Genomic DNA, 12861 nt, shown 5'->3' with positions numbered 1-12861 from the left:
TACAATGTTGAATGGAAATGGTAAAAGTGAGAGAATCCTTATCTTATTCCTATCTGAGAGAAAAAGCATCCAGCCTTTCTCCACTAAGTATGTTATCTGTGGGGTTTTTGTAAAGGCTTTTTGGCAGGTTGAGGAAGTTCCTTTCTACTCCTAAACCACTGATCATTCTTATCTATGAAAGAGTGCTGGATTTTATCAACTGCTTTTTTTTTTTCTGTCTATTGAGACAATCATATGCATTTTGTCCTTTATTCTATTGATATATTACAGTAATTGATTTTCAGGTGTTAAACCATCCTTCTATTCCTGGGAAAAATACCATTTGGTCATGGTGTATAATCCTTTCATATATTGTTGGATTCACTTTGTTAGTAGTTTCTTGAGCACTTTTGCACCTATATCCACAAGAAATATTAGTGCTCTAGCAATTCTTCTCTCCCTCTCCTGCACCATCAATCCTTTGCATTGCTGTTTTGTCTCCTAAGGAAAAATAATAAACAAAGCCCTCTACCTACTGTCCCATTTCTCTCTTTCCCTTCACAGCAAACTTCTTGAAAGTGTTGGCTATGCTCACACTTCAATTCCCCTCTTCTTATCCATTCTCAATCCCCTCTCTTTTCAAGCTTTATCCCCAGCTCTCCACCAAAACCTCCCTTGTTTGAGTTACCGATGAATGGTACTCAGTGGCCATTCTCTTCTGATTGATATATCAGTAGCACATGGTGCAGCTAATCACTGCTCCTCTAATTAGACACTCTCTTCGCGCATCACTGGGACCCCACTCACTCCTGGCTCCCCTCCCTCATTGGGCCTCTTTCCCAGTCCCTTCTCCTGGTTCCTGCTCTGTTCTCTGACTGCTTACTGGGGAGCAGCTGAAGACTCAGCTCTGGTTCTTTGTTTTCCTTATACTTGCTTGGTGGTGTCCTATCCAGCCTCATGGCCTTAAACCCCATCTACATGTCAATGACACCCATTCTCTCTCCAACCCAGTCCACTCACCTAATCTCTAGACCTGAATGTCTAACTGCCTGCTTGATATCTAAACTTGAGCTTCTCATAGGTGTCTCAGACTAATCCCCAAAGTAAACTCTCAATCTTCCTGCCAATCAAATATACTTCCTGTGGTCTGTCTCATCTCTGTTAATAGCTAATCCATCTTTCCAGTTGCTTGGATCAAAGCATCTTGGAATTACCTTGACGTCCCTCACTCTCTTACAACTTTCTTCCATTTCAGTGAAATACGACTGGCTGTACCTTCAAAATACTTCAAGAATTCAATTACTTCTCACTGACAATACCATCCTGGGCCAAGCTGCCATCATCTCTCACCTGTATAATTGTGTAATAAGCTCCTAGCTGGGCTCTATGTGTCCTGGCATTCTTTTGTCTTTTCTCAACATGGCAGCCAGAGGGATCCTGTTAGACCTGAGTCAGGCTCTGCCACTCCTCTGCTCCAAACCTGTCAGGGGCAGCATCTCACTCAGGAAAAGCCAGAGTCATCACTGTGATCACAAGGCCCTACTGATACACCACCACCCTATGACTTCTCTGACCTGTTCCCTCCTCTCTGCCCCTTCACTGTCATTGCCCCAGCCACAGTGGCCTCCCTGTTGCTCTTCTGGACACTCCTGCCTCTGCCCCCAAAACTCTCTGCCCAGGTATAGGTTTCATTCACTCTTTTCATCTCCTTTACGCAAATGTTGCTAACCTCTGACCCACCCCCCATCCCTCCTGCTTGCCCTCTCCACCCCACCTTTCTCCACAGAGCGCATCACCATCTAAGCTACAATGGGCTTACTTATCTTGTTTACCTGTCTCCTCTAATAGGACAAGCATTCCATGAGGGCAGGGACCTTGTCTTTCCTGCTCACTGCTGTACCCCAGCCCCTAGAACACATTCTTCAGTGAATGGCTGACTGGCTGAATGAAGGAATGAACTAATGAATGCCCAGACAAGGGGCACCCCAGTCTGGGCCACCCTAGGCAGGCCATCAGCAGTAACAGGCTCCCCTGACCCACTGGCCTGCCCCAGCTTTCTCTGTGGGGACTCCCAGGCTCTCTAACTGCAGGAGGCAGGCTGCCCATTCCTCTCTGTCAGAGGTAGCCCGCTCTTTGCCAGAACAAACATGCTTGAAAGGGGTCTTGGGCTCCGTTATTAAACAGTGAAAGAAGGACTGATCCTCTAAGCCTCCTTTTCAGGAGAACCCAGGCTAATAATAGCTTTGCCAGGAAACCTCCAGCGGCCGACTGAGCCCACCTGTGAGTGCCCATGCTTGCCCAGACATGTCTGCCATCACTAACCCTGGGATTTCTGCATTTCCTCTATACTTCTGGTAGAAAGGAGATAAGCACCTTTGATGACAGGTCCTGTTTTAATTCTTGCAAGTTCTTCAGCACACAGCCTGAGAAGTCTGACAAATACTGTAGGGAGGGGCTGGAAGAGGGGCAAATTTGGGTTCTATGTGGGATTCTGCAAAGGGTCCTCTAAGCAAGCAGTGAGAGAAAGAGAGGAATAAGGAGAGAGGGAGAGAGAGACAGAAAGAGAAAGAGAGAGAGAGAAATAGACAGAGACAGAGATAAGACAGAGATAGAAATAGAGACAGATAGATAGGAGGTAGAGATATATTGAGATAGAGACAGGTAGAGATAGAGAGACAGAGATAGAGCTATAGAGGTAGAGAGAAAAGAAAAGAGAAGAGGAGAGAAGAGTGTGAGAGAAAGGATAGGGCAGGGAGCCCGCACCCTGCGTTGCTAGCAGACCACGTGTAAAAGCCCTCCGTGGGCTGGGACAAAGCACAGCCTTTGGGCTAAGATCATCAGCCCTCACTTCTCAGCTCTGGTCCCTTGACTGGCTGTGTCATCTTGAGCAATTACTTAGACTCTCTGACCCACAGTTTCTTTTCTTTACTTGTTTATTTTTTTTAATGTAGCAAAATATGCACATATCCCCAAAAGACATAATTGCAAAGTGAATACCTGTGTAACTATGACTACCATCATGACTTTCATGGTATTCATTTCTTTGCTTTTCTTTATATTTTTGCTTCCTAATTATCTATCCATAAATAATATACATAGTCTACTTCTGCCCTGTTTTTCAGCTTTACAGAACTTTACATAAGTAGGAATGTAAAGCACATTATTAGGCTTCCCATGTCCCACAGTATGCTTTAGAATTCAGGCATGTTGGGTAGAGCTGTAATCAATTCATTTTCACTATTGTAAGAATGAATTCTTTTTTTTGTCATCAGGCCATCATAAATAAGGCTGCTGTGAATGTCTGATGTGTATGAGTCTCCTGCCATACCTGTGCACATATTTATATTTCTCTTTGGAACATGCCTAGCAGTGGAATTGCTGAAACATAGGCGTGCACTGACTTTTGCAGATACTGCCAACTACTTGCCTAGCAATATATGCAAGTGTATGTAGCTCGCTATTCTCAACACTGTTTGGAACGTGCAGTCCTTTTCATTTAGTCATGCAGGTGGATGAGAAGGATTGTGTTGTGGTTTAATCTGCATTTCCCTAATTACTACTGAGGTTGAGCACCACTGTCTGCGTTCATTGGTCACAAGGATTTCCTTCCTCTGCTGCAAAGTGGCTGTTCAAGTCTCTTGCCTATCTTTCTGCTGGCTTGTCTATCTTGGCCTTATTGGTTTGTAAGAGTTTGAGGAGTGAATCTTTTGATGGTTGTATATATAGCAAGTACCTTCTTCAACCTATAGTTTATCTTTTCATTTTCTCAATCTACCTTTTAAAGAACAGATGCTCCTCATTCTATGTAGTATAATTTGTCAATCTTTTCCTAAAGATTAATGTTTTTTGTAATTCTTTTAAAAAGCCTTTCTCTACCCCCAAGATCATGGCTATGTTCTCCTTTTTCCAATGTTCAAAGGTGCCACCTGTCATAAAGCAAAGCCCAGCTACATGGAAGCCTACTTTTGGGCTCTATTTTGTTCTTTTGGTTCACTTTCAACTACCTTGCACCAAAGGAAGCTGATGGAGGATGCAAAAATCCCTGGGTGAGCTTGGGTCCTCCCGAGCCATTCAGCTGGGTCCACGGGTCATATTTGCTGTGATTGTCAGGGGGCAAGAGGCTCTGGCTAACAATGTGAGCCCATTTATGAAGCCCAGGAAAAAAACTCTGACTTTTAAGGTTATATCGACTCTTCTATGTAAGAGACATGTGGTTCTGTGAAAGGTGGTCAGGAATTGCGTAGCCAGGAACAGGAGAGGAGAGCTGGTGAGATGAGTGAAGGAAGGGACTCAGCCTATGAGGCCTGCACGGTCTAGAGGTGTGCTGTGAGCTCCAAAAGGTAAACTTTGGCCTCTGTCTGGACTCAGAGCCAATTAAACTCTGTGTGGGATGAGAGCACTTCAAAATTAAAGTCTGTGACTCCTGTGGTCAGACCTCAGCAGCCTGAGGGCCCCTGGTATACACGTTATGAAGGAAGTTGGTGGCCCTGGCCCAGCTGTAGTGGTGACCCCTTTTAAAAGCTCTTTTCACGATGACTTCATTGGGACACCAACCTACTGAAACAGCACCTGCCCAGCAGGAGTCATCTTTCCTTTCTCTGGTACCCCATGTCCAGACCATCAGGAAAACCGGCAACTCCCCCTTTAGAACACTACAACTGACCACTCTTCACGGTCTTCTCCATTCCTATGCCAGCCCATGCCCCTGTGAATCTCGTCCCATGACTGTCCAGTACTGTTGCATCCACTCTTGTCTATGGTCCACCCTAGCACGGCAGCCAGAGGGCTCTTTTTATAAACCTAAGTCAGGTTGTGTCTCTTGCTCAGAGACCTCCCTGAAATCTCCACCATGTCCCCAGGACTCTGTCATCCCAGGTCCTTCACTCTCCTGTCCTCTCTCCCTCAGACCCACTGGCCTTCCTGAGATTCCTTGTGTTCCCTTCAACCCATCCCACCTCAGGGCTGATGCACTCACTGGTCTCTCTGCCTGAATGCTCTTCCCTGGCATCCTCCTCGTGACTCATTAAGCTGGCTGGGCTACAACCCTAATGCACATCTCCTCTGTCCTCCCACTTAGCTTTATGTTGCTCATTGCTGTTTCTCGCTGTTGGATATCACATGACATATTTACTTGCCTACCTCTGTCTCCCACAGGACAATGCAGAGGAAGGGAGGGTGGAGGCATCACCTACTTTTACTTTGTTTACCACTGAACTCCTAGTGTCTAGAACAAAACCTAGTGCATTTTAGGCACCCAATAACTGTTATGAATAAAGGAGGAAGTGAGTAAATGGGAGCTACTGGTTTCTAATCAGTGATGGGGGCAGATTTTGAGGGCAATGCAAGGGACCTCTGCAGCTGCAGCAGGCACCACAGAGGGAAGGATACTGTACCTAGGCATCTGATATTACCCTGTGAGCACTCACTTCTGGCCTATGTGCAGAACTCATCCAGCTGAAGCACCCAGCAGGGGTCTGACGCAGAGAGGCAAGTATGCAAAAGTCCCAGGACTGTGTGGTTGGAGGAGGGCATGTCTTTGAAAAGGGGCCCTAATTTCCCCTTCCAGGCCCTGCTTGATATACCTGAGGGACAGCTCTTGAGTGCCTGCAGCAGAAGAGGACAACAGTGCCTGCCCGCCTTAAGAAGCACGGGACATATCCAGGGAGTCTTGAACAAGAGTGGTCCTGCCAGCCCACTGGGGGGTAAGGGGCATGATTACCTGGACGCAAGGGTTCTAGAGGGTGAGCATGCGGGCTATGGGCAGTACCTCCACCAAATGGGGCCCAGATGACCCGGCGGATGGCCTGTACCCAGTCCTCCATGTCACGTTGAGAACTGGCCATGAGCAGGAGCGCCTCGGGGTTGGCTGGCACCTTCTCCCGCTCTGCGGCACCTGAAAGACAGGGAGACACAGGTTTATTACAGGGACCACTGTACAGACATAGGGTGCCCTCCCCCACAGCACTCTCTCCAGCCCCAACACCAATTACTTTTTTATTCCCTGGTCTGTAAGAAAGCTGTCTCTTCAAAACCCTTCAGCAACAGCCCTGTTCTGCATTCTATTTTTGCAGCCTATTCCTTTCACACCTCACACATCTGTCTTTGGGGCACCTCCACGTTTCTCTTTTCTCCCTTAGTCTTGTCATTTTTCTGTATCAAATCAGAGTTATTAAAATCATCCTGGAGCACTATTTTTAAACGCATACAGATTGGAGGCCAGCTTGGAGAAGTTCAGTACCCAGAGTAAAATTCCAGAATACTGCACCTGTCCCCACTCACATCTGAAGGAAGAAGGATGGGAGAGCTCCATTCCTGAACTGACTTTTTCCCACAGTAACTCCAGTGGTTCTCATATTTATATGTGTAAATGATTCCTCTTTCACATATAAGTGAATTAATCTTTGGGATGTATATAAAACCATTTATACTGAATTTCATAGGCAATATAAGGACTTTGAAACATGATCTTGTCTTTATGCACTGCCCCCCCCCCCCCATCACACAATATGTAACTCACCTATGTACTTGCCTAAGATCCCAGAGCCTCAGACCCTAACCAGAGTCATCTGCTGGTGGGATGAGGCCCAGGATCCTGAGTTTCCAAGGAGATAGAATGGCAGTGGGGACAACTGTGACACCCAGGATGGTCCTTGCTGGAGGCTACAGCCCCAGAATGGAGACCAGACAGAAGCAAGTGCTTACTGAGTGCTTGGTACCTGCCTGAGACCCTTCTAAAAGCTGAAGACACTTAAATGAACAAAGCTGACAGGCATACCTGCCTTCCTAGGATTCTTTAATCTTCGTGGCAACACTGAGGGAATCACTTTTACTATCTGCATTTTACAGAAGAGGAAACTGAAGCACAGTAAGATTAAGGAACTTGGCTGAATTCACACAGCTAGTGTGTAGTAAAGTCAGGGATTCAATGTCCCCAGCTCTGGGATCTGACCAGCTACATGTTCCCACCATCCCCCACAAACACGGCAGCCTGCTGGGGTCAGGCTGTCATGGTCACAGCAATGCCACTGAGGACTGGGGAAGCCAATTAGGCTGCTCTGAGAGCGGGAGCAGAGGAAGGGGTGCATCCTCATTGAGGGGATGCAGGGAGCAAGGCTGGGAGGCTTGGTGGGAAACAGGAGATGCCAGTGGGGCCCAAAGCTCAGGAGAGTGGTGAGCAAGGAGACAAGACTGCCAGAGCCCAAGGATGCCTTTCTGGGCCCCTCACACACTTACAGTCCTGTTCGTTTGGATCCACCCAGCCACTGAGCAGCAGAACTACAGAGGTGGCAAGGAAGAGAGCTTGGAGAAGAGACAGCAAAGCCTGAAGCCGAAGAGGCGGTGTGGACCTGCTGAAAATACAGTCTACCCCACAGCTCAGGCAGCTGCTGGGGTCATGTGTGGGGTGTGGGCACTGCCACTGAGATGGGGACAGTGGCTGTGCATATTCAGGATCCCACACCTCCTGGACTGTGAGGGTTGAGATGGCTAAGTGGCCCAGCGGGGAGGGGAAGCTGGATGCCACCGGAAAGCTTTTCTGGAAAGAGTCTCAAGATGACTCAGAAGAAAGGGACTTAGAGATCCATGGCTCTGAGAACTTGCTGTGGTTACTTATTTATCTTAAGTGAATACTGAAGTTTGTGCCTAATTGGAATATCTGATTTTTCAATTCTTTTTCCCAAAGAGGGTCACCCAAGTCACATAGGCTTCATATAAACTTCATCTACAGAACTTGGACCTGCCCTGCCCAGATGCTGACAGATGCTCTTGTGTCCATTTGTGCCCCTGCCCACAGTCCTGCTCTCATGATGCTCCAAGCCTGTGTACTTAACTTTTAACGTATTCTTCATGTATATATGCTTATTTATGAATGGGGGGTACCCCAAACAACCCAGAATTTATTTATAAAAATTGTGTATTTATTCTTACATGTTTAAACTTCAGTCACTTTCGAAGTACTCTCCATTTGATGCAATACATCTATTTAGACCTTTTTCCACTGCTCAAAATACTTTTTGAACTTGTTGATTTTGATGCCTTCTAGTGCTTCTGCCATTTTTCATTTTACTTCTTCCACATAGAAAAAACATTTCCACTTAGGACTTTTTTCACCCAGAAAAACAAACAAACAAAAAGGTCACTAGGGATGAGGTTGGGTGAATAGGAAGGATGGGTCACGGGGGTCGTGCTGTTTTTGGTCAAACACTGCTGAACACTCAGCACCATGTGGGCAGGTGCACTTGTAAATCACCCATCATGAAATGGGCAAACACACTGAAAGAGTCTTCAAAAAAAATTTCACTGAGGCCAAATGCAGCCTCTCACAACAATGCCAGCTAGTACACTGATACAAGTGGGTTCCTAGAATACTCACCAGGTGGGGGAAGCCTGTACTACAAGGGGCCCATCCTCCAAAAGATAATTCCATTTTTGGGGGGAGGTCCCCTCTTGTGTACATGTTATATACATGTGTTTAACTTTTAAAGAAATTGCAACAAACTGCTTTCCAAAGTAACTGTACCCCTTACATTCCCACCAGCAATACACAAGAGTTCCAGGCAACACTTGGTCTGGTCAGCGTTTTTACTTTTAGCCATTATAAAGGGTGTGTAGCAGAACAGCATTGTGTTCAAATTTGCACTTCCCAAATGATTAATGATGTTGAACATCTTTTTATGTACTTAATTGTCATCCACGTATCTTCTTCGGTGATATAGCTGTTGAAATGATTTGTCCATTATTTAAATGTACTGTCCATTTTTTTAATTATTGAGATTATAATAAGATTATTATTGAGAATTCTTTACATATTCTGGATACAATTCTCTTATAAGATATACGCTTTGCAAATATTTCTCCCAGTCTGCACTTTTTCTTTTCATTCTATTCACTATGTATTTTCAAGAGGAGAAGTTTTTAATTTTGATAAAGCCTAGTTTATCCACCTTTTTCTTCTATTGAGTGTGCTCCTGGTTCTGTATTTAATAAGTCTTTCCTTAAGCCAAGGTCATAAAAGTTTTCTTCTAGAAGTTTTGTAGTTTTAGGGCTTACATTTAGGTCTATGAGTTAGTTTTTGTATATGGTACAAGGTATGAATTGGAGTTTGTCCAATTTTGTACACGTCTGTCCAGTTGTTCTGGCACTATTTGTTGAACAGACTATGCTTTCTCTGTTGGCTTGCCAGTGTACCTACATCGGCAATCATACCATCTGAAAATAAAGGCAGTTTTAGTTCTTATTTTCCAATCTGGAAACTTGCATTTCTATTTCTTGTCTTATTGCACTGACTACAGCCTCAAATATAATGTTAAATAGAAGTGGAGAGAGTGGACATCCTTGTCTTGTTCATCTTATGGCAAAAGCATTCAGTTTTTCACCATTAAGTATACCTGCTATAGGTTTTTTTGTCAATGCCCTTTTTCGGGTTGAGGAAGTTCACTTCTATTTCCAATTTGCTGAGGGTTTTCTTTCTTTTGAAATCAGAAATAGATGTTGGATTTTGTCAATTGCTTTTTCTCTATATATTGAGATATTGCATGAATAGTTTATTAATATGATAAATTATGAGATGAATTTTCAAATCTTAAACCAGCTTTGCATTCCTGGAATCCTGATTGGCCATTATGTATTATCCTTTTTATATATTGTTGAATTAAATTTGTTAAAGTTTTGTTGAGAATTTTGCATTTCTATTCATAGAGGATATTGGTCTACCATTTTCTCTTCTTATAGTGTCTTTGTTGGTTTTGGTATCAAGATGATGCCAGCCTCACAGCATAACAAAAGCATGTGACATGGACCATATGAACCAAAAACCTAAAATATTTACTATCTAACCCTTTTTTAAAAAGCTTGTTAACCAGAAAAACAAAGACAAAGACATAGACAAAATCACTAAAACAAAAAGCTGGGTTATTTTCTTTTTGGAGATTAATAAAATCGGAAATTTCCCCACGCGTGTGTGGTGATGAGTTCCCAAGGGAGTTTTCTCCCTGAGCAGCTCTTTCCTCTTCAGTATTGTGTCTTGAAAACTCTAGGTGCATTGGTCTTCCTGGTCTCTAAGCTCTGTCTTCTTAATTCATGGAGTCCTGTGGTCTCCACCTGGGTTTCCTCTTCCTGCATCACAGCCTACAGACTTTCTTGGGACAGAAAGCCTGTCATTGCCCAATGTTGAGTATCTTAAAAAAACATGTTTCTTACATTTTATCTTTTTCTGTGGATGTTTTAGGTAGGAGACTAAATCAGTGATGTTAAGACTCAAATCAGCTCATATCATCAGCTCAAAATCCTGCCATGACACCCACCACCCCCATAAAGTCCTAGCAATGGTCTTCCAAGCTGTTCACCCCCCGCACCCATTGCTCCTCTGACTTCTTGCTGCTCTCCTCGTTGCTCTTTGCCATTCCCTGAAAAACTAGGCATGTCCCTGTGTTCCCTCTGCCCTTGCTGTTGCCAGGAAAGCTGTTATTCCAGACACTGGCACAAGTTGCCTTATCTTGTCAAGTCTTCCCTCAAATGTTGCCTTCCTGGGGAATCTTCCTGCTGCTCTATTTACACCTCACTCCACATCACCCATCACTACCCATGCCTCTCCTTGACCTTGATTTTTCCATAGTCTTATCACAATCCCATACACATGTATTTTGTTTTATGACCCGTTTATTTATACTTTTTACTTTTGATCCACACCTACTCTATCTTATAAGCAACTGCAGTACATGAGGCAGTGCCCAGCCAGGGAGGGCATCACAGAATCCATGATGAATGAAACGTTAATAATAGCAGCAGCAGAACCCCAGTGGCTGGCACACACAGAGCACTCGCTCAGAAGTAGGCATGAAGTTAACAAATTGATGAGCCTTAGAAGTGTGAACATTCACAAGGGAAGTGGTGTTATTATCACTATTTTTGAGGAAAAGATGGAGAAAGTATTTGTAAATTATGTATTTGATAAGGGGTTAATATACAAAATATATAAAGAACTCATACAACTCAATAACAAAAACTAACAAAGAACAATATTTAAAATTGGGCAGAGGATCTGAACAGTTTTCCAAAGATGATATACAGATGGCCCCAACAGGTACATGAAAAGATGCTCATCATCACTAATCATAAGGAAAATGCAAATCAAAACATGAAATACCACCTCACCCCTGTTAGAATGGCTATCATGAAAAAGACAAGAGAGTAACAAGTGTTAGTGAGAATGTGGAAAAAAGGGAACCCTTGTTCACCGTTAGTGGGGATGTAAATTGGTGCAGCCACAATGGAACAGAATTGTAGTGTCCCAAAAAATTAAAAATAGAACTACCATATGATCCAACAATTCAAACTCTGAATATTTATCTGAAGGAAGCAAAAGCATAACTCAAAAATATATATGTACCCCATGTTTATCGCAGGACTATTCACCACAGCCAAGACATGGATAAAGAAAATGTGATATATGTATATTATTTGGCCATAAAAAGAATGAAATATTGCCATCTACAACAAGGATGGGCCCTGAGGACACTATGTTAAGTGAAATAGTTAGAGAAAGACAAATACTGTAGGTTCTCACTTACATATGAATCTAAAAAACAACAAAAACAAACAAAATGAAGCTCAGAGAACAGGTTGGTGGTTGCTAGAGGCATGGGTGGGAGTAAAAAGGTACGAACTTCCAGTTATGAAATAAATTAAGTCATGGGCAGGTAGTGTATAGCATGATAATTATAGTTAATAATAATGTACTGCATATTTGAAAGTTTCTGAGAGAGTAGATCTTAAAAGTTCTCATCACAAGAAAAAAAATTCTGTAGTTATGTATGGTGATGGATGTTGACTTAACGCAATCATTTCACAATATATATTATTACCAAATCATTATGTTAGATACCTGAAACTAATATAATGTTTGTGTCAACTATACCTCAATAAAAAAAATAAACAAACAAAGGGGAAAAAGCTGAGGCCCAAAGATGTTAGAAACACTCCCAAGCTGTATAACCAGTGAAGTATAACCAGTGAACCGTAACAGTGAACTATAACCAGTCTGGCTCCTGACCGGACCTCAGCCTGCTTGTTCAAGCCAGCCCAGCTTTTCTTGTTCCCAGCTGGGCTGGCTTCCCCTCTGAGCTCCTGAATTTAAAAACTTTCTTTTGTGAATCTCTTTACATCTAAGCAAGTGACTTTTTAGGAAAGGGAAAATAATTCCAAAGTGCAGCAGGTTCCAGGAAGGGTTCCAGGACAAGAACTCCTATCTTTCAACTGTTCTATACATAATTTTTCATAATAAAAAGAAAAAAAACAGTAAATGATATATGTGAAAGCATTTTGTAAACTGCTGTAGCCCATGGGACTCACTGTATGACAGTCAAGTGAAAAAGTCTGTCTGATGTACTTAATCAAATAATATCTGAATTAGTCTGCCCTTACCAGGATTTACAGAAAATGTTTTAAAAATAAAGGAAGTCACTATTTAAAAGTGACACTAGCTGCAATGTACGATTTGTCACAGGGTCTACACTCATTTTATTTACTGCCCAGGGGAGCAGGGAGCTCTAGAGAGGACCCCCAAAGGTATTCCCAGAGATGTTGGCCAAGTGTGGGGACACAGCTCTCTGGAGTAGTGTAGTTCAATGAAAATATAATTTAAGAACCACGTACGAGCTACATTAAAAAATATAAATAGGTGAAATTATTTTCAATAACACCTTTTATTTATCCCAATATATCCAAAATACTATCATTCATTTCAACACAATTAAAAATTACTTTTACATCTCTTTTTTCTCAACGAGGTGGCAGAGCAGCCTCCCCAGCAGACACAGATCCTGGTGAGACCCTGACTAGCAAATACTGTCTGTTCTCACTTACATGTGAATCTAAAAACAACAA

General features: G+C 43.1%; 1 protein-coding gene across 1 annotated transcript in view; it reads right to left on the bottom strand.

Moving 5' to 3' along the window:
* Window positions 1-12861, bottom strand: part of ARHGAP22 (Rho GTPase activating protein 22) — a 183654-nt gene that overhangs the window by 23770 nt on the left and 147023 nt on the right. The window contains exon 4 of the mRNA XM_054572381.1: window positions 5699-5872. Coding sequence (XP_054428356.1) covers window positions 5699-5872 — 174 coding nt within the window. The remainder of the gene's footprint in view (window positions 1-5698; window positions 5873-12861) is intronic.

This window comes from Pteronotus mesoamericanus, unplaced genomic scaffold (assembly GCF_021234165.1).
Source record: "Pteronotus mesoamericanus isolate MK-2021 breed Mesoamerican mustached bat unplaced genomic scaffold, CSHL_Meso_final contig_230, whole genome shotgun sequence".
Classification (NCBI taxonomy): Eukaryota; Metazoa; Chordata; class Mammalia; order Chiroptera; family Mormoopidae; genus Pteronotus; species Pteronotus mesoamericanus.
This window is presented reverse-complemented; position numbering and strand designations above follow the sequence as displayed.